The sequence below is a fragment of the Falco peregrinus genome, chromosome 3 (genome assembly GCF_023634155.1).
Source record: "Falco peregrinus isolate bFalPer1 chromosome 3, bFalPer1.pri, whole genome shotgun sequence".
NCBI classification, from domain to species: domain Eukaryota; kingdom Metazoa; phylum Chordata; class Aves; order Falconiformes; family Falconidae; genus Falco; species Falco peregrinus.
In genome coordinates, this window is record NC_073723.1 from 83,450,266 (window position 1) to 83,477,018 (window position 26,753).

General features: G+C 37.8%; 1 protein-coding gene across 5 annotated transcripts in view; it reads right to left on the reverse strand.

Moving 5' to 3' along the window:
- SEMA5A (semaphorin 5A) overlaps positions 1–26,753 on the reverse strand; it is a 350,500-nt gene that overhangs the window by 121,319 nt on the left and 202,428 nt on the right. For all 5 annotated transcript variants that reach the window (XM_027789946.2, XM_055799844.1, XM_027789947.2 and 2 more), the window contains exons 9-11: positions 16,069–16,354; positions 12,462–12,597; positions 8,898–9,102 (exon numbers count right to left, since the gene is read on the reverse strand). In XM_027789946.2, the coding sequence (XP_027645747.1) occupies positions 8,898–9,102; positions 12,462–12,597; positions 16,069–16,354 (627 nt within the window). The remainder of the gene's footprint in view (positions 1–8,897; positions 9,103–12,461; positions 12,598–16,068; positions 16,355–26,753) is intronic.

Consider the following 26,753-nt stretch of genomic DNA (forward strand, 5'->3'; position numbering starts at 1 on the left):
TTCATCTCACTGCTCTAGGACATTAAAGAAGTAATAGCCATAGTATATAATATATGTAAACCCATTATATTCTTTATATAATAGACTAGGAGTCAGAATATCTGGCAATAACTGGGAAATCTCACACAGCTTGTTGGTTAAAAAACAGTTGTATATCCTAGGCAAGTTATGTAACCACTATGTTGGTTGTGGTCCTGTCTGTTCCTCCTGAACTACTTAAAAAGTAAAAAAAAAGACTACTTTAAAAGTAAAAGGCCTTGAAGAATATTCTAAAGATGCTCACAATGCTCAGCATCGTGCCAGGTTACCTAATCCTTTCTGAAAAGTTCTGAGACAGCCAAGTCCCTTCAAAGGGAAAGCTTCCTCCTGACATCTCTCAAGAAGAGTCCTGAACACTATGTATTCATGTAAGAGTTACACACTTGATTCAAAGGTCAAACTTTGCCCCGGGATAAGGCTATTTCCAATACCTATTCTCAAAATTAGGATCAGGCCTGCATGCTACCAGGGGCAAAACAAGATATTTGACTATAGGCTTAGATAACTTAGCTTTAAAGACAGCAGGACAACACTGAGTACCATGTAAAATAGCTCCTTCACTTTCAGCTTCATTCTGTGCATTAGAATTATCAAAAAAAATTAATGTAGGGGTTATCGAGTCTAATTTCCCTGCCAGGAAGAAGAAGTGATAGTCCCCCCCAAAAAATGGAAAGGAAGAAGGAAAGGCCATTTGGCTATTCTAAGTTAGTCAAACAGGATTTGAAAGCTCACTGTCACTGTGATAAAGAGGAGCTGCTCTCTTTTAATGGAAGGTTGAGACTTTATATTCAGCTTTTTACAATCTTTCCCTCCCTGACCCGCACATTACTCTTGCTCCCATGCAAGTAGAGCCAGCTGTTCTTCAGCCAGTAGCTGCTTCTTGCAGCAATTCTGACTTCCAGTGGCAGCACAGAAGTGCACATACCGTATGTTCTTTGGACATTTATTTATAGTCTTTATGTGATAGGGCTGGGCAATTGTAAAGACATAATGATAATTTGTGAACAGAAAAAAAGGGCTTCTCCTACTCACATTTGTCCCATGAGAGAAGAGAATACAAATGCTGTCTACTTGCAGCAGGCAATTCATGAGCATGCTATCTAAAAACTATATAAGCAAATATCAGCAACAAAGTAATCAAAATCATGACCTATTTATGCATTGATTATAATAACAAAAAATGATTACAAATAAGTGGTGAGTAATTTGTGAACCAAATAAAGGGCTACGATTCTCACATATAAATTGCTGTCAATGAATAATTTAACCAGCTCTAGTTAGAGCCATCTATTTATTAAGAAACCTCTTTAGCAGTCTCCAGCTGAAGCTGGCAAAATTATTTATCCCTACACACAGTGATAAAGCCAGGGGAAATCAGTACTACTGGACATTTTAAATGCTGGGTTTGATTCTCTAGAGCCCTATAGTATCATTTATAACTATGTACCCTGGCCTTCAGACATGACCATTCTCATTTGGTAACATTTTAAAGCCACTTTGCCCAGTACAGATGACAGAATACACAAGGCAGTGGCAAATCAACATTTATGTGTTTAAATTACACAGTAAAACAGCTATGGTTTACACTATACTCTTTAAAGATATTCTACATGGAAAATAACATAAATATTCTAGCAGGAATATATAGCAAGCATTCTTAGTAACATTATTATAAATCCCAGAATTAACATTAGACTATTAAAGGCAAAACCATGCAATCTTTTAAATCCTTTTTTAAACTTCGCAGCAAAATGTTTCCTGGAAAGATTAATAATCTAAACAAAGCATTCATTCAGCTAGGGTTTTCCTTTAGCAAAGGAAGTCGCTGCAAAAGGAGCAAAGAATGAAGTTATTAATTTTACAGTTTACTGCCTGAGTTTTTTAAACAGATGTTCAAGATCATCATGTTGCTCCTAGGACTGGTGTCTTCCAATATGCACCAGTTTTATACAGCAGAGTAATTGATGACTGTCCTTGCTTCAAGCCTCTTAAAATGGTATTGCATAAGGCCAGAAGGTTAAAAAGTTACAGGGAAGTAGTTTTAAACCCTTGCAGGGGTGCCTTACAACTGCGTAAAAGCACCGCGTACCTTTGTCAAGGAAAGACATAAGAAACAAAGCAACATGGTTTCTGTTACAACAGAAAAGAAAAAGTTTTAAAAGGTGACAACTGTCTGCCACAGTGTATATGCCCCATTATCCATCTGCACTTTCACCTGTTTCTCTGGTTTTGAACTAGAAAGTATTAAGACATACAAACAGACTACCTACCACTTTCACACTTGAATTGTGACTCAAATTACAACTACTTTGACCATTATTATTATTATTATTATTATTATTATTATTGTGTTTATACTGCAGTTTCTAGACTAAAAAGGTTTATCTCAAACTGAGAGGAAATGTCTATAGCTCCTTTCTACAAAAATTATCTATAGATTACTTCCAAGAACTTCAAAACACATAAGAAAAAAGTCAGACATAGCACCATATTGGAAAAAAATAATCCGTCAGTTTAAACTTTATTGCTCTCTTCATCATGTATGAAATGCATATAAGCATATATTTTTGCTTGTAATTTTAAGGTTGGTAACTTCACACATACTACATATATTATGAAGCCATGCACATTAAACTGTGAAAGTTGTACACTTTGATCAGAAGCTGTAGTTTGCCAGGAAAATGTCAATATTTCATCTAAGATCTCTTAGCAAAAACAGACACAGCTTTTTTTTCTTGTTAAGACCTGGGGTTGTTCCATAGCGAAAAGTATGGTGTACTGATTACAAAAAAACAAAAGTAAAAAGATAGAACTGTAACAAATATCACAGAGGATATGCACTACTTCGCATCAATTTACTCCTGCTTAATAAGGCAAACAGAAGAAATATAAACTGGTTTGATAGCATTTTCAAACTGAGTTTCATGCATACTTTCAAATCTCTTAACGAGGTTGGGACTAGTTTCTGGAAAATCTGTAGTATCACGGCTTCAAGAGAAAAATGTTACATTCGTAGAGATTTACTACCTGTTATAACCCTTCTAAACGGAAATGTATGAAAAATCCATCTGCATTTTCAAAAATATCTTTTGAAATTTCTTTGTGAAACCTCTCCACTTCAAAATAATTGTTGTATGTTTTTCATCAGATTTATTTTTACCATTATTGTCTGCATTGCTACTTGTAATTTTGAGGTCTTAAGAGGGAGAAAAAAACACTTGGAACCTTCTTGGAAAGGGAAGTTCAAAATCTGTTGTAACATCCTCCAGTCACCCTTAAGCTTCAGATAAAAACTGGCTTTACAGAATAGAAATTCAGGTTCAGTTCAGTGAACAACCCACTCTTTAGAGACATGCAATGTCACCAAAAAGAAATCTTTCTTCAGGTTTCATACTCTCCCTAAGTCAGCCATACCCCAGCTTTATCAGTGCTAAACTATAAATCCCAATAATCAAGATCCACCACTGGGCATATACTGTTTCTACTGAGGGTACAGAGGGGACATACTCAGTCCAGCGGGACTGGAGAATAGAGCAAATATGGGAGATTCTCCACCAAGTTATTTTTAAAATATGGCCTTAAAGTTTCTTTTCAGACAGTGCAAATATTACCTTCTCAGAACTCCCAAGAAACAGCAACCAGAAATTGTTTTCAGAATACCCTCAAACTAGACATCATAGCTAATAATTTCATATTCATTCTAATAAATCAATACATTTTGCAACATTCCTCTAAATAAGGACTATGTGCACTTGTTGCAGCATCCTGTTTTCTGAAAAATGCTTTGAAAACCTTTTGATATTGACAAATTTTTTAACCATGGGACACCTAGGCATTTAAATTGAAAGGGAGAAAAAAATGAGAGGGAAGAAAAAGGGAGAAAAGGGAGGGGAAAAAACTTGTGACATATATAGAACCATTTTGCTTGGATTTTTTTCCAGTGAAGAGGTAGTCTTTTAAACTCGAAAAGTTGTCAGAATATTGGGTTGTTATCTAGCTTGCTCTACTTCAACTTATTATTAGAGATGACTTTTGGCTCAGAACTTCTGTGAATGCTTTCCTTGACTTTCCTTTCTGAATCACTCAAAATTGTTTCAGGGATTTCTGCCTGCCTAAAGCCAGTAGCACTGTTCTAGCTCTAAGCAACACAGAATGTGTAGGAACTGATACATCCCTTCATTATGTGTTAGAAGTCAGTGCAGTGAAAGATTAAGATGTGTTTCCAAAGTACTAAAGTATATTTTTGATATGAGCAGTAGCTGTTAAATCTAGGCACATCAGAGTCTCCTGGAAGAATGATGACTTGGCAAAGGTTTAGGAAACCAAGAGTGTTGACACAGCAGATTATTGCATTTGTTTGCTTACTCCCAGTCTCTCTTAAAGCAATATTGTATCTATTTAAGGTTTAATGAAATTAGATTACACTTTTATACTGCCAGGGTTATCCTCCTCTTCAATGTTTGTATTCTAGTAACAGTGTGGATAGGTAAGTGAATGAAAGGAGGGCGAGAGAGAATTTTCTCTTAACTACTGCCCATCTACTTCAAAGAATGGGATTTTTGCTTTGACTAACAGCAGAGGATTCATTGGTATTTAATCCAACCTATGTGCCTACCTTTCCACTGAAATCAGCTTTGTGCATTTAAAAGACAATTTTTGTAAGAATGTTGCAATGAATTGTAACTACAAGTTATTTAAAGTACATCCCACATACCATAGGTTGGATCCATCCTGCTTTACACCACTAGGTGTAAATTGCTTACTGCCAGTACTTACACTAGTGTTGAACGCACTTTCATTTTGGCAGCAGAAAGGACAGTGGCATCTATTATCAGTGTTTAGTAAAAACGTAATTTAGCCCAACCAGTTTGCATTTTGTACTGGCATATGATAGACAGAGGACAATTCAGGTTGGAAGAGACATCAGAAGGTCTCAAGTCCAACCTGCTCACAGGAGAGCTAGCTGTAACATAGAATGGATTGCTGTCTGGTCTTGAAAACCTCCAAAGATGCAGACTGCACAGCCTCTCTGGGAAATCCAAACCACTGCTTGACTGTCCTCAGAGTGAAATTTTTTTTCTTTATATCCAGTCTGAAACTCCCTGCCTGTTATCTCTTATCTTCCCACCATGCACCACTTCAGACAGCCTGGCTCCGTTCTCCATGTAAACTCCATGTAGGTATTTGCAGGCTGTTACTAGCCCCCCACCCCCCAAAGCCTTCTCTCTTCTAGGATGAGCAAGGCCAATTCCCTCAGCTTCTCCTCCTATGGCATGGTGCTCCAGCCTTCAACAGAAGATGGCTTTCCACTGAATAAGCTCCAGTTTATCAATGTCCTTCTTGTGTTGGGAGGAGGCCAAAACTGGATGTTGTCTAAAGTGTGCTGAGTATATGGGGACATATATCTCTTCCCTTGATCTACTGGCTATGTTCCTGCTAATACAGCCCAAGATACTGTTGGCCTTCTTTCCAGTGAGGGCATGCTCTTGGCTCATGTTCAGCTTGCTGTCTACCAAAGTCCCCAAGTCCTTCCAGCAGAGCTGTTCCCTAGACAGTCAGTCCCCAGCCTCAATCACTGCACAGTCAGTCTTTCCCAGATCTGGGACTTCATATTTGCACCTGTTGAATTTAATGAGGTTCTTGCTACTCCATCCCTCCAGCATGCCTAGATCTTTTGGATGGCAGTGCTTACCTCCAGTGTAGTTACTGGTATCCCAGTCTGGTGTCATCTGCAGACTTGATAAAGTGCACTCTGTTGCCTCCTCCAGGTCAATGTTAAATTGTTAAACAATTACAATGTTAAACAGGACAGTACTCAGCTCCTTACCACTTGTATACATCCCATTAACAACTACCCTCTGAGCCTGACATCCAAGCAGGTTTTATGCAACCAGTTGTCAACCCATACAGACCACACATCCTAATTTGGTTATATTAATATTGTGGGAGACAGTGTCAAAAGTCTTGCTAAAGTTCAGGTACCACACTCTCCTCATGCCCAAATCCAGTCATTTTACCACAGAAAGTAATCAGGTTGGTCAGGTGTGATTCACCTTTGGTAAATCTATGCTGAACGTTCCCAATCACCTTCTACATCATGTGCCCACAGAAACGTGTTCCAAGGAGGTGCGCTCCTTGATTTTCCCAAGGATGGAATGCAGACCAGCCTGTTATTCCCTAAACCATTCCTTTGGTTTTTTTAAAAATGGATCACTGTGACAAAAAATTAACTCCAAATTTAATTTGCCACCACTTTTAATAATGCAAGTAAATTAAATCAGAAAAGATAAAATAATGACAACCTTTCTCAGTCTGGTAAGTAACTGTAGCCCCATTTTTCCACTTCTCCCAAACATACACATGCTTTATGGTGTTAGAAGCTTTAAGGAGATGACATTTTATATGGGAGAAAGGCTGGGACACTGGAGGAATTAGAAACTATTAAACCTGGTCTGCTTTCAAAGCCATTGCTTATTTTCAAAGTTAAGGCCTCTGCCTTTTAGTTTCTTTTGATTACAGAAGTAGCGGTGTTTCCTCAGTGATCTTTTACCACATACAGTTTAGGATGCAAACTCAATGCTAACTGCTCCACAGCTTCTACACAAGGAAAGATAGGACTATGGAGAACTAAGATGCTACATCATTACCAATACAATGAAATTAAAATTATGACCTGCACCCTGAAGAAGGTAAAGTACTGCCTTTCTACTCAAATCATGACTTTTAAGTAAATTACACTGTGTACTTTGGTATATCTTGGGATTTGTAAACTTCCCTTATGTATTGTAGATAAGGTATTTATATATAAACAGGTGTAGTAACTTCAAAATCTATCAGAAAGGTAATTTTTATGAAAAGTGAATATTAGTATTTATTGGGAAAAAAAGTTTAGCACTTTCACTCAACTGTGGGGGGAGTGGGGCAGTAGGAATATTAACAAAATCCACAGTGATTCAGTAAATAAAAGTGAAAGAGTTGGCTACGTCAAGAAAACTTCAAGAACACAATAATGTTTCCTGAGGTTTTTTATCATATGGTTTCTCACACTTATAAAGCATGCAGTGCACGATTACATAAAGCATGTGTTGGAGTCAGACTAAAGATCCAGCTAAGGTAGTACCCTATTTCCAGGAATGACCAAAACGAGCAGTACAGAGAATGAAAGTGGAAGGCCAGCATACATCACAAGGAGTATAGGAGCAATATCTTCTTAGCAGCAAGAAAGATGCATTAAAAAAACCCCTAGAATCTTTACTGAACACACTTTATTAATGAACCATGAAACGTAAAGTTTTAGATCCACACTTACTGAATCAAACATAAAAGGTAACACAGTAAGGGAAACTGAAAACTGAAGACAATCAGAATTATGTCAAATTACATCATTCTTGGTGCTGTCATTATAATGTAAATATCCACAATGCAGTGATAGTCTCTTCATATAAAACAAATTCAGTACACGTTTCTCTAACTTGGTTTCTGCCAGGAGACCTCTAGAATACAAACAGTATTTAGTATTGGCAAGATTTCATTTAAAATGCGATGATTTACCAACCAGCTGGCTGTTTTGACTAGAACTGGTCAAAACTATGCACATTTTTAACCTATTAAAAGCTTTTATGTTACGGCCTGTCTTTCAAGGAGCACAATCAGAAAGCTACAAGGATAATATGCAAAGAAATACTGTCTCACCTGAAAGCACCAAATTACTATAAAATTTCTTCAAACTCAAAAGTAGCAATCTTCTCTGAAAAATGGTACCATGCTTCAAGGGAAAATTAAATCATATGTTGACCCGCAATACATATTTTTCTTGGGCTCTTGATAAATGATAAGCTATAGAATATAAAATTTTCATTAGTAAATCATAATTTCAGTAATTAAAAGGATTGATCCAGTTTCTACTGAATCAATGACAGTTTTGAAATTTACTTCTTTGATTGTAAGACGAAATAAGTAGGATTAGGATTTTTTCCCTCCTGTTGATCAACAGATTCTTTCCTTAAATTCATTGTATTTGGTGCCTACTCATTACTGTGAGACAAATGATACACGTTACCAAACCATTGCTTTGATGAGCTATGCCCTACTAATGTGCATAGGACTAAGTATTTGAGAAGTACCCTAAGTTTTATGCCATGAGGCTCTAAACATGTTACTCCAACCTAGTATTTCACTCTCAGCTGGGGACAGTCTTGTTTGGCAAAAAGTTCTCTGACACCTTCGCTACTTTTAAGAAGTTTGAAATTTTGAACCAAGAAAGCAATATATCTAACCAAGGCAATTTTAGGTGGAGGAATATTTTTATTTCATTGCTAAGCTCATATATAAATTGGCAAATAACAAATCGGGGTGTGAAAATGAATATTGAATGACTTGAAAATTAGTCAAAAAGGAAAAGCAAAATATTTGTGAGCAGAAAAGTCAGAAATAGCAATAGCAGTAGTTGTACTTGCTACTTGAAAAGTTAATTCTATCTCAGAGGATCCTAAACCACCTTATCTCGGCGAGGACTGTACCCTGAACTACATAAAAAGAATAAAAGTCAGAGAAACTTGTAAAGTCCTGTTTGTAGAATTTCCAGCCATTCGGTCCCTCAGGAGCATGTATGCTTCGTACCTTCCAAAGGAGAATAGGAGATAGACACCAAAATTTGAGTTCACAATATAATATAAACAAAGACATTGCAAACTGCTGAATTCATCTACTCAGAGAAGGTAGAAGGCACAGTTAATACTCTCAAAGAGGAAAAGTTGTTGTTCAAGGGTCATTATAGATATTTCATAACTGATTCACAGAACTTTAGAACTCATAGGCCTGAAACTTCTGTAGTTATCACAGCAATGCGGAGTTCATACCTGTGGCAAGATAGATGATATGGAAAAGCATGTCCTTGCCCTGAACAACATCCACAACCACATGGGAAAATCGGCTGTTGTCTTCCATGAAGTAAGGAATTGGAATAATTGGTTGAATGACCTCATGCATTAAGAAGAATTTTTGAGCATCTTGAAGATTTCTCTCAGTCAGATTTACATACAAACCCTGGTCCATGGTGCCACACTGTAAACATAGAAAGGTAATGTTACTATATGCGTCAACGACAACAACAGATTTACTCTTTAACTTACAGCACCAGACAATAAAACCCAAGAGTGTATCATGTAGCGACACTGCAGAATTCCACTGTCAAGTCTCATTTTGGTGCTGACCAGAGTCCCCACAGTGACTGGGGAACCTTCACTTTGCTGAGGCAGCACTATGGAGGCTCCCTAACTCTAAACAGTATGGAAGGGCACCAGACTGACGACCACAATTGGGCTATAGTAATATTTTGCTACATCCTGTGTTCACAGGGCAAGAAGCTGAAAACCTACCGTCCAACAAATCACAGAATTTCCTGAATAGTTTTCTTTATAATTTACACAGAAATAGTGTTAAAGACAAATTTTCAAAGGTAAACCCATGTACTACCACAGCCAGGGTCTGACAGAAATCCCAAGTGAAAGCATCCCACCCGGTTCTAGCAGCTTCTTCAGACCCTGTGCTTACTAGCCAAGAATGGGCAGTGCAGAGCTCTAACTATAAAGTGTTATCCACAGCACAGACATTTTTGCTTTGGACCTGACCATATTTTATATCTGAAAACTGTACACTTTCCCCACAGGAAAACATTCACTAATTGCGCACACAAATTTCAGCCAAATAAACAAAGCAAAATAAGTGGCAGTTAATTTTAGCATCTTTGTGTTTAAGTCTTCAGCTGAGGACACAAAGGAGAATGCTGCTTAGTGCATGTGAATATGTGAACATCCACAAGTTTACTCATGCATAATTGCAGCAGAGAAGAAAAGCAGTACTTCACAACATTTATCAAATATGTCAGTGATGTGAAAGACATACTGAAGTCATACTTTTTCATTCTATTCTACTATGTCATAAATTATGCCAAGAATTACAGCATGAACAAAACAGTACAGTGTACAAAACCCTACCAGTTATTTTTCCATTATTGCCACGTTTACAACCTGAAATTCAGCGATCATTCCAAATCCACAAATATTAAGAAAAACTCAAATAAATAGTTTAATAATGAGAGATCATACAAAGAGGAAAGACAGCTAAGCAACTGGCAGGAAACAATTACTTGCTCTGCGAGCACCCTACATGTCAGGCCAGTGAAAAAAACAACAACCAAACACACACGCCAAAAAAGAATTTCTCTGAATCTATCAAGCAGGAAAGATTCCAGCTGGAACACTCATAATACACTGAAATGCAGATTATCCTTGGTCTTATGATGGAAATTGTCCTGTGTAAATAGAAAAGCAACAATCTCTGGAGAAAAGCAGTGTTCCTCAAAACCAGGCCTCCAATAATATTCTAATCTGGAAAATATTTCATTAATAAAATCAGTCTTGGAAATACAATGTCTGATGTAACTAGCATGACATAGCAATAGTCTTCCTTCAAATCACATACTTCTGTCTGTTATTGCTAAGTAGGTGAGTGCTCTGAGAAATCTACTTTTGAGACTACACAAACAGAACTTCCGATATTTTATCATAAGGACTCTACAAAAGAAAAGTTCTTTTTTCTGGGAAGGAAACCAGTGACTCAGACAATGAATATAACACATCTATGTGAAGTATGTACTCTCATGCACCATCAAGTCACAAAAAATGTTTATACCTAGCTCTAAGCACTAGTCTAGCTTCTGGCATATATCACTGTTGCAGTTACAGAGCCAAAAATCTAAACAAAGTTCAACAGAATAAAAGCACCTGTGAAAGAACAGAAGTTCAACATCACTAATGATACCTAGAGATCAGTTAATTGGCTTCAATACTGTGTTTTAAAAGGCCATGTTACAGCTTTTAACACTAGTGCTGGCTGCAAAGCTGTTGCTTAATGAGATAAGATACAACTGTTGCCACTGTTCTTGTAAATTGGGTGAAGTACCAGTCATTAAAATAAGCCACACAAGCAAGAAATTTATTCAACATCGCAGTCTTGACTGGGATTGAGGTGAGCACTGAGAGTACAGTAGACAGACACTTACACCATTTTTACACAGCCATCAGGCTGTCATCTTTGTATGTACCAATCTGTACAGGGTGCTTTCACAATAACTATCAACGTATTAATACAAGGTTTGTAGGGATAGGTTAGTAATTTTTTTTGGACTTGTTCACCTAGTCAGAAAGAAGGTAAGATTTTTTACATACAAGCCTTTCTTCAGGTTTTCTCCTTCAAGAATTTAGCCTCACTTAGACCCTCTTGCTACCACTATTTTGACAATACAAGTATTTCTGCAATATGTAAGAAGCTGTATGCAAATATAGCCCACTTCTGCAACAAAGCTTACTTAAATGGTGTCTTGTCACTTGGGGCTAATGCCAAACATACTGTTTAGGAAAGATAACGTGGCACTGGCCTGTAATTCAGAGCAAATTCAGTGCCTTATTTTCTTTCATTTGCATAAATCAGCAAGTCATTAAAACTACCTACAGTCCCCAACGGGTGATTCTGTTTCATGCCTGCAAAGATCTCATGAATCTTACAAGAAGATAGGGAAGGCTGTTACAGGAGCACCACTGAACTGATGAAATTGCATTGAGATTACAGGAGGGTGAAAGGAGGATAAAGGTGAATACGCTTAAGTGTCTTGGTGAAAAACTGTTGCTGTTAATCACTTCATTAATGCTGTTTTCCTTTCCATCTCCCTTGCTAGAATCATACTCACTGAAATTGTCCTAGTAGGAGTGGTGACTACGCAGAAGTAGAAAACCATGCATATGTGCTTACTGGAAACAGCCTTTTCTTTTTGTAGGAAATTCTATGGAGTGACCCACCTTGGACTAATTAGTTTTATGCAGTCAGCCAACTGCAGATTATTACACCTTCTGAGGCCGCCAAGTTCAAATGAGGGGCAAACCGTGTCAGAAACTCTTTCAATCAGAATCTTCAGGGAGTGTTAATCACCTTGCACAGGAAAATATACAAAATCCTGACCACCCCTCCTTTACACACACATACACACTTTTCTCTGTCAAACAATGTTCCCTTCTCAAGTTCTAATAGCACAAATACAGTGTCAGAGAGAAAAGCAGTTTGATCATGCTTCAGCCAAGAATTAATGTTACCTTGACAGATAACTGTAGTGTTTCATTTTGAGAGAAAATTGAAGTTAAGTCTTTTTTCTCCTACCCTTCAAAGCACATCTGATTTTCAACCCAAATTATTTGGTGGAAGGTTAAGTATGTTAAAATATGGGGATGTCTTAAGACTTTATTGTTTTTTGTAATTTTTTTAATGTCTGAGGCTATAACATAATGCATAACTGGACTTACTAACAATGAACCATACAGCACTTTAAAAAAACCTCATATAAACTATTGTCTTGTCCCATGTATCTGTACCTGAAAATTAGGGTTAGGATTGGGATATGGAAGCCAAGCAGAGCGAGAGTTTTCCTGGTATTTGAAGGGTCCATTAAAGACCTGAGTTATGGCACTCAGGTTAAAAACACAAACTGCTGAGGCTGCTATGCTGTTCCTGCAAAAGAAATATAAACATTAACCTAGGCAACAACATTAAGAATTCCATTTCCTGAAAAATAAATAAAAAAGGCAGTAATTCTCCAATCCTTCAAGTAATTAACAGAGCAGGTACAATCAGCCAGGAGATGATACCTCAAGATATTTATATATGATGTGCTGATTTAGGCACAGACACTGGATTTAAAATTTTTGTCAGCCTTGCCAAGCAGCTCTTGTGGGAGGAACACAGAACTTGCTACCTTCTGCTGCTGCTCTAATATAACAAGGCTGTACTTCCACACATAATCACATGCATTAGGGACACCTTTCTTCTAGTTACGAAGTTCAGGATGACATTATTCTCAGGGTTCATTAATGTTTTTTCTATACAAGCAATGGCAACACAACAGAAGTAAGGATTTTCAACATACGGTATGCCTCTAGACCCTATAGTACCCCTAGGTAAGACACATCCACAAAAATCCTGTCTTCTAAGAGATGTTGCACCACAATAAGAATGCAAGTTCCAGAAACCCATCCAGAGAAAACAACTTGGACTGTATATGTTACAAGATACCCTCTTAAAGGAATAAACAGAAATAAACAGCAGCCAGACAAAACATACAATTTCCTGTTCTTGTCTTGAAAACGTGATATACACGACAATAAAGTAATTCTGCACACTGTAAAGAATATATCCAGTGACATGAGAGCTCGTAATATGAAAAACTGCATTGTTCTTTTCCACAACTTGAGATAAAGGGATAGATAATGAAGGTGGCCATTGTAAAAATTTCCACTGCAGGTAAAACTGCTGACAACTGATACACATAACATTATTTTTTTCTTCTTCCCCCCACCTTGTGTAATTTGCACAAGGCTTAAGAAAGTCTACTATAGAAAATCCAACACCATAGGAAAACAAAAATAACCCTAGATGATCAAACCTACCAACCACTGAAAAAAAGAGTTAGTACATATGGATTTAATAACAGGGCAAAAGAGCAATTTGGTTTCGTATGTTTGTCACTCTTACTTAAAAGAAACCTCAAAACTTTAAGTTTTATGCTAACAATTTCTGCAGAATCAGTTATCATTGGGTTTGACAATTCCTTGACTATATAAACCATCACTAAACACAGCTTACTAATATTATTAACCACACCAATGTCTTCTGGAATTTCTTGAGGTCCTTAAAGGACATTAGACTCGTGCTTATAGATTTTCAGATAGTCTGTAAGAAACAAAATCAGCTTCGTGGATTTAATAGTCAGCCACACATAAAGGGTACAGGTTTTGATATTATGCAATATTTATTGAGAGAAGTGCTTCAGGGTTTTTTCCTACAAGTATGTTAAAGTATATTCACAGTATATTAAAAGAAGTGTTGTGGTACAATAAAATCATTGCAGTCCTGAAGATACTGAGATTGAAGAATGCTGACTGTGGTTCAGTAATATCTGATACTGTTACACCAACAAAAAGAAATATGTTGTTTCCCCTCGTGGGAAACCTTGGTGCTTCTCCACCATCAGGTTCCAGGGCTGCAAGGTGTATCATGGATTGTGCAGATATCTGTGAACAGGTATTCATCATGGGGAAATAAGCCTAACCCTACAACATTTCAACAATGTCAAAAAATTTAGTTACAGTATTTTATACCAGGAACAAATATAATTTAAATGAACCTATCAAAAAAACCCCACACCCAAAAAGTTGTAATTAATTCCTCTTTAAATAGTCCCTCTCTGTTGGACAAGGCAGAATGTTGAGCCATTGGGGAAGAAGAAAGTAGCAGCAAGGTTCCAAATACTGTAAACTTTTATGTGGCAAAGGTAGTCTTACATTAGCAAGTCAATTTTGGGAAGAGCCACAGTGTGATGATGGCAGCCCTGATATCCTTACTCAACCTCAGAAACTGTGGAATTTATAGCACAGGAAAATCCATCATTCCCCATATTGTCAGGACAGCCCTTCTGAGAGGACATCATTCCCCTTCCATGGCAAAAGCCCTGTGAATTTTCTGGAGCAGAAGTCCTCAAGTCAGACTTTCTGTGGCAGGAGCATGTCAAGGCTATTTTGACTTCTCATGAAAGATCATGTTGAACAGCATATGAGCATGCCACCTGAGACATACCTGTCTTCTAAGATTCGAATTATCTCATAAAACAGACCAATGAAATGAAAATTACTGATGAAAAGAGCACCGAATTTTCTTTTCTCTGGTAGTTCCAAAGTCTACTATTCTCTTAAAAAAAGCATTCAGATTGACTACATTTCTCCATGGCAGGAAAATGATTAAGCCCACCATCCGATGTCACAAGTCATGAATTGTCACAGCCTCGTGCAAGCAAGTCATGCTTACTGCCTGAGCTGCTGGCCCAGGGGCCAGCCCGAGTCTGGAAGGTACCTAGATGTGTTAGTAAAGGACTGTACCAAAAGCATGAAAATTAGCTCAAAGTCATGCTCACTGTCTAAAATACTTAGGGATCATAATTTTTTGGCATCAATTTGTGACTGTTTCCACCTGGTTAATGGGTATTTATAGAAGGTAGGCATTCAGGTGTTTACAGTAAAAGGACACTGATCTACATTTTAGGTGCCCGAGTACCTTTTAAAAACCTTGGTAAAACTGAATTACACAGAAAGACACTGCAAGCAAGTGAGAGAATCAGAAACCAAAATCTGAAACTGTTCCAGTGGTCTGAACACTGGACTGCACAGCCATAACACATAGGCTGTTCTCACTGAGCACCATATGAACTTGAGTTAAGATGTTTCAGGTAACAAAGGGCTTTTCTAAGATGAATGCCTTTTTTCCTAAGAGTTAAGCAACTCTCAATATCAGGCTCAGAGTCAAGGAAGCTTTTATGTTGATACAATATTTTAATATGTAATCAATTTTAATTTTTAAGACTAAACTACATTTTTTAAGTTTTATTGTGTTGATATAACATGTTCAGTTAAAATTAGATTAAATTCTTGGTTTGACCTTCAAACTTATATGAGTATACATTAGAACTAATTTAAAATACGTAAGAGCACCTCTTGTGCTCTTTTGGGTGAGATGAGCTCCTCCTGACATGGTCAAATTACATCATGTCAAATTCATTACCATGTCACATTACAAATAAAATATTTATTTCATAAATACATAATGTATTTATATATTACAACAGTGTGCAAAATAAAAAAAATAATGTCTTTATAAGAATGTATGAAAAAGACGACTGAACAGTCTTACACACAACTGGCTCCCCGCTGTATGGAAATATTAAGAATCCTTCCTTCTTTCATACACCTTCAACAATTCACATGGGAAGCATTTGGAACTGACACTTGTTCAGAAGAGGACAGTGGATTGGGCAAAAAAGTAGTTTGAATTTATTGTGTTTACTTGGCATATGCAGAAGAGAGCAGCTCAGAAGCTTTAGTGTTTACTTTCACAAATAGCAAGAAAATAAAGTGTATCATGGAATTTACTTACACGTTAGTGGTAAAAATCCCATAGATCAAGTCCAGCTCTGGCAGGAAGAAAGTGCTCTGTAGTTCATTATAATAAAATGGAATTTCTCCAGGGCGAGAGCAGTTCAGCCGAGCTTTCATGAAAGTAGTCCAGGTATCCTCCAGCACGAACTTGCCACCAATATCATTTTTGCACACTCGAGCAGCACGAGAGAAGACTGTTTTCCCACAGTCATGTTCCACCGCATTCTCCCGGAAGAAGAAGTAGGTGAAGTTGCCAATGTCATAAGACGACACAAAATTTGGCTCTGAAGATAACAAAAGAAATGATTTATTGCCTTCTTGTGATATATGAACTCATGTTAACATGGAAGTTGGATTTATCTTCAAGCATTAAATTTAGAAAAACACACTTTTTATTACGCTTGCAGGAAATTGGCCCCCTGATATCTGAGCAGCCCAGCTCACATCCAGCCAGGATTATGAGCTACACAAGGATGACGTACTCGTTTTGACTGGGATAAAGTTAATTTTCTTCATAGTAGCTAGTATGGGGCTGTATTTTGGATTTCTGCTGGAAACAGTGTTGGTAATTCAGGGATGTTTTTCCTATTGCTGAGCAGTGCTTACACAAAGCCACGTCCTTTTCTGCTTCTCACAGCACCCCACCAGCAAGCAGGCTGGGTGTGCACGGAAAGCCAGCTTAGCTGCTGGCTGGGATCAGGCCACAACACATGGTTGACACTCTCTGCTCTGGCTGTCTATAGCACACGGCTGTGCTGGGCAGCCCTGGCCCAGTTTACTGTATTCTACTGTCAAAAGCATCACTGAGTTTTTCTTCCCCACATACGGGCATAGTGTATTCTATTCTTATGACGTAATTGCTTTATCTGTTGCGTTAACTCTTGTTTCTGCTTTGCCAACATGCCATTACTCCAGGTTAGCAGAATATCTGATGGTAACTGAATGTGACTAAGAATGTGTTCAGAGGCTGTAATGAAAAGAAAAAGAATTCTACACAAGACTGTTTGATGGCAAGATAACCATATTTTAGCCCTATCTCACGTAAAGCTTTTGATAATATTACAGTAATTTTTCTTTTTTCTTTTTAAATTATTAAAAACTGATCAAAGAAACTGATGGTGATTCAGGAGAAATTAGAGAATACATAGGAAATAATCTAGAAAACAACATATGGCAATATTTCTTAAAAGAAAAAAAAAAAAAGGAAATGGTGGATATCAATGACAACAAACATGTGGCCCATTTCCCACAGGGATTACTAAAACTGAAGAGAGTCCATGACCTTAAGAGAGAATGAGAAGCTAATAAATTCTTAAAGGAAAGGCAAATTTGATGCACAAATTTGTGGAGAAAAGCCCCTGTTGTGTAAGGATCCATTATAGAACGCTGTTACCCCTGAGAAACAAGCAATATTTTTGTTTCCATTCCCAAATTTTATTCTGAAGTGGGAAAACAAAGAAACAAGCAAAATCATTTTAAAAAAATCTATTGTGAGGAAATACCTAGAAGTAATTTAATAGGTTAACATTTCTTGACAGCACTATTGTATGGAAAAAAGCTGTTGTAATTGAATCTAAGCATTTTGCAGGAATATCTCAAATCTGTCAAAACTTTTGCGGGGAATTAGAAAGGCAAGAAAGCTGGCATTTCCACCCAGTAGTCCAAGCTGTTGTCAGACAGCGCTTCTCCACCCAGTAGTCCAAGCTGTTGTCAGACAGCGCTTCTCCAGAGACACCCCAGCTCCCAGCTTATGTTGCCTCCTATACTGCTTCTCTCTCTATCTGCTGTGCTGAGAGTATCCAGGGCAGCTTTTTTGGCAATAATGATCATCAGCTGCCTAGGATATTTGAAACTGAGCAGATACTGTAACTCACTCCTCACTGTAACTTTCACTCATGATTGTATTACAGACCTCCTTGAGATTTGTCTGTAACACATCACATTTTCCCCACACTGAGATCTGCATGCTTCACTGGAAGATAGCAACCAAATGCTTTTGAGAACTTGTTGGTATCCTGAACTCTCAGAAGTTACGTAGCATTAGTGCATTTGTGTCCTTAAAAAAAGAAAGGGGGGGGGGGGGGGGGGGGGGGGAGCAAAATAAAGTAGTTTGACAGGACTTGTGATAATAAGAAAGGTAAAATTGGACTGACAATACACAAAGAGCTAAACTCACTGTTGGAACCTCATACCTTCATCCCACGTGTGTAAAACTTCCATTACATGGGGATTTTGCTTCAAAGGCTTCAAAAACTTTTAAACTTCATTATTACAATTTACAGATTTGCAGAAACAGTTCTTAGTTGCTCATGAGCTCACATTCTTTAAATATAACATGTAATACTGTTACACAGTTACACACTAAACACTGAAATTGGAGAAAGCTGAAAAAAAGACCTTTATAACTTTCTGCATCTTTTCTTCTCTAAAAATATGTAGGTTTGCTAAATAGGTAATAGGGTAGAATGACATGTAAGATTTAATTACAAGTATCAATGCTAAGACGACAAAAATATGTGGCTAAAAATCACGAAATTCTATACTATCAAATTCTAGAGAGGTTAGACAATTTTGGCAGGCATCATATATTAAACATATACCCAGAGATACTTCCATGCAAAGTTGGGTTTTTTTCTTACTATGAAGCCCAGTTATGTTTCATCCTTTCTCAAAACACATCAATGTTTTCAGTTTTATGGAACAATCTTGTATTTATTTAGCTAAAGCATAGCAGAAATAAAATCTTTTCAGGAATACCAGGCTAAAAAAAAAAAAAAAAAAGAAAGAACCACTGTCCCCTATTATATTATCAAACTTCAATTTATATCCATAACACGCTTAGCCATTATTTCTCTTAATCTGTAATGTACTTTCTTTCTTCCCTCACTATGCAATGTCCTTTCAGATTGTTGTTATACTCATGGAAGGAATTACTGTCTGTGGAGGAAAGAAAAAGCATTCACTAGTCGGAGTGTAACTTGGGATACTTGTCCACTGTACTAAGGCTAGGTCTTAAACCAATATCCAAGCAGTCCACCTGAAATAGCATGAAAAAGTAAAATTTTCTAACCATGTGTTTGATTTTTTTGTAGCCTAGAGCCTTGCTTCCACTTGGAAATTTTCACAAAAATATCCTGACTGACGTAAGAACGTTCTACTTACTGTGTAAATATTCAACATCAATTTGATCCACCACAAAGATGTCCTGTACAACATTAAACATGGAAGCCCTGCCTTGCAAGAAGGCCTGATGATGCTTCTTGCTGTAGGCCCACTGATATAAAAAGGCCTCTATATTGCAACAAGATCTCACTGCAGACTTTAAAACACTACTAGAAGCACTCAAAGTGTGGAGAATAATGAATTACAAATAAAACCATCACAAACTGTAACAACAAAAATCATATGAAATGGACTCAGAATGTTTTTAGGCTTCTTGAAAAATCCATGTCAATCTTTCAAGAGACAATATTTTAAAGTTGCATTAATAATAATAATACATGTATAAATAAGAACTAGTGCTCATATCTCATGGATTCAAACCTGAGAAACAGTACATACATCTGCAAACACCTACATGTATACTTTACTGATTATGAATTGATGAAAATGTGACCTGCTGTTGAAACTTGTGAAAACTGGTTTAATTTGCATGAAATGTAATAATCTCAAAGCTACCACGGGGAATTCTGTGGATATGGAAGGATTATCAGGTCAGACTTTGTTTGTTTCATTTTCTCTTTGGGAGAAGTGAACTGAAACAATTCAAAGCTTCAAAGGAAAAAGGAGATTCCTGTCTAGGAAAAATTAGTTCGTATGTTTCCAAACATTGTGCTGTGAACCGCTATTTGTTGACATGGAGGCCTTCCCACAAAAGATTTTAATGTAGCAAATGAAGTGACTCTCCTGTTTTCTGATGAATTTGCAAATAGTTCTGGAAGGGTAAATGCATCTCATTTGTAAATTATTAGATCACCACAACAAGTGCAAGGGTTCTGGTATGTGACAGGATACAGCTAGTATGGAACAACAGTATTGTATATGACGTTCATAGATTCTTACATATTCAGTTTACGGTTGTGTCAGGCTGACTAGACTTTCCCAAATTAAATGGAACCAATGGAATCAGGAAAGCAAGAAAATGAGTTTGTCAAACTCACGACAAATATCTCCAGTACACAACATGGAGCAGTGCTACATAAATATACAAGCCCATACATTGAAAGCACTAGGTGGGCAGTCAGCATTGCCTCTGGGCAAACACACTGTAATGCGCTGCTGCTGAAGCTTGCTTACTCAGCACAAAGCCTGGGAATCTCTACAGCTGCCGTCATAAAGCAGCGTGACTGTCCTGCAAGGACATTTCCCCACAGACTCTTCTCAGTTATTGCAAAAAAGACGACTCAACTGTATGAAGTCAAGATAGTGCTTCAATCTGATATAATCTAATTGTTTTTTTTCTAAAGGTTGGAGACAAGGCTACATAGTCCAGAGAGCATGGTTTCTGTTTGCAATGAGAAGTCACTTACTAGGGAAAGACAATGCTTCCCCATAGATTGTTCTCCCTTTCCCCCCATTCCAGGGAATTCAGAGACCTTGGTCTCTTTAGACCAAGTCCATACTCACTGCCACACCAGCCGCACGTTGAAGCTGTCTGACAGTGCCAACTGCTCCTGCAGGGGCTGGCTGCAGCTCCGCCATGCAGCACACGCTGACGCTGCACGCCAGAGAACGGCATTCTTGTGGCATGAAAGCAACCACGTGCTGTGTGCCCTGGGAGGTGCCGCAAGGACAGACTGGGGCATTCGGGAGGTCAGAGCTTGCCGGGAATGGGATGGGGCACTCTGGAGGGCAGAAAAGAGCCAAATGGTGCAGCCCCACCTGTACTGCCTCTTGCTAACAGTGCATAAAGCAAATTTCTCCCTGAGTCACACCCAGGTTTTCTCTGGGATAGCAGTAGCTGGGGTGGTCCAAAACAAGTCTGGGAAGTGAGCCAACAAGTAAGCAACACAGATGTCCAAGGGTGTCGTGTGTAAGCTTTTTTCCTGGACCTTTTTCTATTTAGTGGTGGTGTGGCCTGAGTGGGTAAAAGGGTGAGAGGAACTGTACAGGAACTTTCTCTGGGAGAAGCAATGGGAAACAGGAACCTGGGAGTGCTCAGTGAGAGCATCTGAGGCAGTCCTGGCCTCTTCTCGTTTCCTGAGCTTTGGAGCAACAAAGTTTACTTGTGCTCTTTACCCCGTAAAACTCCGCATCCTCTGGAGTAGACTAATATGACTTAATTCATCTAGCTAGTGGGTGCTACTGTTTCCAGAGTGCCCAAAATGACAGGGAATGATCTGTCCTTCTGGAAGTAACAGCAATTAACCTTAAGGATTATAAGGTCCCAAGCCTACTCTGAGCAAAAGCAAGCTGTGATTTCCACCGCCTGTTCCTCTGAGAAGTGATTACTCACATCTCTGCATTCAGAGACCCAGTCAAAAGTGAAATTAATCCCAGAAATGTGAAAAGAAAGCTAAAATTAGAAGTCTGTCAGATCCAGACACAGACCAGATCATATATATCTACACAAAAAAATAAGACACACACATAGACATGTGCATGTATAATATATTAAAAATCTTAGAAGTCTAGATACTGGTCTAATGCTGAAAGACATCTGCCTGGAGCTTGTTCATTGACCTCACTAGATCAATGAATCACATCCTCATAATACTGTTGGCTCTAAAGACCCATTTCTTCCAAATATTTGTATTCAGCCAAATACTTAATGGCATTAAATTCCAGGAAAATGCCTTTGAGGTTTTTTTAATAAGGTTCAACCTCCAGCTAGAAATACTCTCCAAAACAGAAGCTTAAAATAACAGAAAGAATTTAAGCTTCAAATGTGCCAGTCTATTTTATTTTCTTTCACCTTACTGACATAATTAATGAAGTCAATTTCCTATTTGCATTTTGCCATCCCTGTGCAATCGTTAAGTGTACTACTCATTTAGCATGTAGGACTCTGCAGCTGTTGGAACATAGTACAGAACTTTAGGACAAATCTTAATCATAGAGTAAAATTTTCCTATAGCGTTGAACATCTTGAAAGTAGTATATAACTTGTAGTCATCATAGTTATATTCATCCTCAGGAGTTGAACTGTAAAAACTTAAATCCTGGTATAAAACTGGTGGAAATCACTGTTTATTAAGATACTTTTCCTCCATGTTTCATAATTATCTAGGACACATGCTTAAAATGACAGTCTGTCATAGCATAGCTGGCTACCAGTCTGTTTTGACTACTATTTCTTCTGCAATACCTCACCTCCCCTGTGATTTCTTTTACATTGTTTTCCTTTTGAAAAATTGAAGATTTCATGGGTACGGAATAGCAAGGACTGCAAAATATACTAAAACTGTGCATGCCAGACTTTTTTTCCAATCTTCTCTTATATTGCTGATAGATTTTATAATACAATTCAGTATAATCATAAAAGTGGATGTCCTCATTAGACATTACATTTTACTGATGTACTTTAATAAATTCTGAAATGCAATGATTTCTTTTCTGAAAAATAGTTTTAAAATATGGTATTATGAAATTCCTTGGTTTCTTGCCTGTTGCTTATTTCAAATAGATCTCCTTTATATTCAAGGTAAAGTGCTCTTACATGGCATAATATTTTGCAATTTATTATTTCATTTTGCTGATGCAAATTTGCCAGTGACAAACTTAGTGACAGAAACCATTCTCTCCTCTAATACCTACTGAAGTCCTGGAGAGTCCCATTGGGAGTTCAGTGGATTTTGCATCACCTGTATTCCCTGGATAGACACCTTGCATAGCAGTATACTGGGGGAGAGGTGAGGATCAAAAATACAGTGGACTACTTACCTTAATTCACTCAGAATGTCTAGAGGTTTGAGGTATACGGATCTATCAAAAGATCCAGAAGTTTGGATGGTTACTTAAAAGTCTGAATCCAGAATTCCACACATGCAAGAACAAAAAAACCCAGCTTTCTTTAAGCAGATTTTGCCAGCCAGCAGGTATGGTATGGAAAGAAAACCAAATTATGATGGCTTACCCATTTCTCTCCAAACATTTGGGCTGCGATTTTTTATTTTATTTTATTTTATTTTTTATGTCACTGATCTAGTTTTGCAGGGAGGTAGACAATCAAAGGGCTTTCCCTGAAGACCCAGTCCTCATTTTTTTTTTCTCTTCGTCTTTTTCCCCCATAACAAAAAGGAAACCAGATTTCACTTCCATAATCACCCTCTTGCTCTTTCGCCTTCAAGCTTGGTATGTCTGCTACTGAAATTCTATATCTGCCTCCAGTATTTCTGTCCTCCTCCTTTCTTTGGTGAACGCTGTTCTTCATGTGTTCATGTCCCCTGAAATTAGAAATTTTCTGCTGTCCCCTGGCTGAGATACGTTTCAGTTCTTAAGTTCTTGCATTCTCTCTGGCTCACTGTGTATTATAGTTTTCTGCGTTAATGAGGCTGATGAACTTGTCACACCTCCCTGCAGCTGGGTACAGATGATGTCTTTGCAGGGGTGTCTTTCTTCCTCATTCAGCCTCTCCAGTTGGCGCCTGACATGAGCAGGCTAAATGAGATATAAAAGAACAGGCTCTATCCTCAGTACCCTCCTAGTCTTTTCAGAAATGGATGGTGGACCTTGCCGTTTACCTAGGATAGATAAGAAAAAAAAAAATCCCACCTTTGTGGATACTGCTGCCTGTCTCTACCATTTTAGATGGGTGAGGAAATGCTGTGAAGGTGTTTTCGAATAACGTAGGCTGGCATTGGAGAAAGGTGGCTGAGGAGGCACCTCCACCTCACATCAACTCACTACTCTCCTACTCTGACATTGCCACGTGGGAGATGTACAGCTTTGAAAGGAAAAACACAGCACAACCACTCAAATTTTTCCTCTGGTAGCAGCTCCTGTGAAGAAGCCTAAGGGTGGGTTTCAGAACCAGCAGACATTTCCCTCCCATTTTAGGATACTGGCAAAAAGGATGATATACACAAAAGAATAGAACCAACCTCATGGGTGGCACAACCAAAGGGAAGTAATTATCTTCTTGCAAACTAAGCAACAACTGGTAGCATATGCTTTGCGTATTTTCAGTAGGTCTCTTATCTAAGAGCTAAAGATCAAGCTGCACATCTCAAGAACACACTGGTTTTGAGTTACATTTAGTATTACATAAGAAAAGCTTGCACTAGGTAATTACAAGGCTTTTCATTAAAAAACAGAAAACCAGAAAAAGGATAACCCTGAATTATTATAGCCATTTCCATCAATCTTTAAAAAGCAAAAACAAAAGAATAATTTTTGTTCTTAGATCATAATTTCTCTGCACATATATTAGTAGCATAAGTTATAAAAATGTCTGCTAACAAACAATAATAAGAATGGATTCCGAGCTGTGTTAAACCCCACTAAGCAAACCACCTTTGAAAGAATTTTTCTTTTACTGTTGTGAAGACTAAAAGTACCTGGTCTAGATTAAAAACCTTTTTATTACGTAAAATGTTTTTAAGAAAATTATCTCAGAAGAACTACTTTAAGAATATCTAATAACCAAATGCTTAGGGAAGCAAGAGGAAAGTGGTAATATTATGCCTCCCAGCAGAGCAGAACAATCCAAACATTCCTGTACTCTTGTCAGCCAGAAAGGCTTCTAATTTGTATGAGACTTTATTTTATTTTATTTTATTTTATTCTGTTTTGGGGCTACATCTGATCTAAGATTACATTTTAATCATCTGTTGTCTGCCCACTGATGAAGTGTCTTGACATTTAGAGCAAAGGTTTTAGTTCTTTAACATGTTCCAATAGTATCTATCAATTTGTGTCTAAGGCAAAGAGAAAAACTACGACGCATTTCAAGATAGCTGGAGACTCAAGCAATTCCAAGCAAAGGCATTTGGCAAATTATGAAACCATATGTCCCAGTGTTTCTCTATGTGATGAAACACAAAAGGATTGATTGGAAATTCAATTTTTTATTTAATCTGCTTTTCCTTTTTATTGGCTAAGCAAACAGACATTATAGACTAAGGAAAACTTTCACACTGAAGCATCAGATCAAACATTTACTGATTTAAGGAGGTGAACTGAAAGGAGAAATACTTTTACTATCTGTAAATGTTGAACTACAGAAAAAGTTTCTAAGTCTAACCAGTGAAGGCTTTTCCTTCCCAGTCTGGACCCACTGCAGCTGTGGACTACAAATATAACTATTCATTTTCCTCTGCCCTCTAGAGCAAACGATGAGGAATTCTGCCCCTGCTGCATTTTCCAGATCAACTCCAAAGCAGTCTAATTAGAAGCACGCTATAATAGTCAGCTCTGGATATGAGTTAAACTCGGTGTTACACTGAGAGCTTAAAGAGACTCAAATGGACAGCATGACAGCTGTAAATCAAGGTGTACTTTTTTTCTGAACAAAGGATTTAATTTATTTGCTATCATTTAATAATGTCCAAAGCAGGCTACTAAGGCAGACTATTCTTTTAAGGAAATACCACAAAGGTAATTTTACAATGTAGTAGCAACATACTGCCCTTTACTGACCTGAGCAGTTAGCTGAGGCTCAAGGTCTTGCTGATTGCTCTCATCAGGAGAAGAAATCAATGGAAAAGCTATCTGCTTTAGACATAATCTTCAATATGTGCTGTATTACCTCAAATTGTTTCTTTCAAGCGCAGTACTCTAACATATATTCAGAGAGAAGGAGAAAGGAAAGTAGGTAGCAGAACAACACACCTTAAAGAATAAGTTACTGGTAAGCAGTCTTTCTGCCTTCTTCATTTGTTTGTGAATAGATATATATTCACATGAGTAACTACAGGCATTAGTTTTTTCTCTGTATGGGAAGAGAAGGTCAAAACATGACATCATGAGAGGGAGAGGTGGGTTCTCTGTTTCACATTTTCAGGTTTACTATCCTGCAGCCAGCTGGGCTGTCGGATGGGGAGAGAACTGGTTTGCAGCTGTGAACTCATCTGGGTGATCATGTTCCTCTTGACTGGGAATAGTGACAGTTACAGAGTACTGACAGGGCTAGCAAGAAAGGAGAGGATAACACTGTCAGCTGATAATTTCCTTGTGAGCAACTCAACCTGTAGAACTGCTGAACTATAGTGAATGCTCAGGTCATAGCACCAAGGCAGCCTGGCTCTTCAATGGCATCTCCTCATGGAGATGACCATATGACTGTGGTCAAAACCCTGCTCACTGCATTTGGGTCAGCTGCATTTAATGTTGTCTATAGGAGTACCAGGAAGACAGAAATAGGCTCCATAAGCAAAGCATTGGTTTCTTTTTGTAGGAGAGTTCTGAGGTGAAAAAAATTATAACTGGTGATCATATTCTGAACCAAAAGCTGAATATATTACTACTCTTAAAGTTAAAAAGGAATAAGTTCAATAACTACCTCCATATGCTTCTTTCCTTCATGCCTGCTTACACTCTAAAATTGTCCAAAATAGGAAAAACTTTTAGGAAGTGGGCACATATCTGCAACATTTGGCTAACTGTTCTTTCTGCCATTAAAAATTGTCAAAATTCAGGTGAGTCAAATTTCTAATACTGTCAGCAGGTTGTCTAGTGGATGAACAAACAGCATATTCAGAGACCCTGTAAGATGGCTCCACAATAACTAGCTCCAGCCAACAA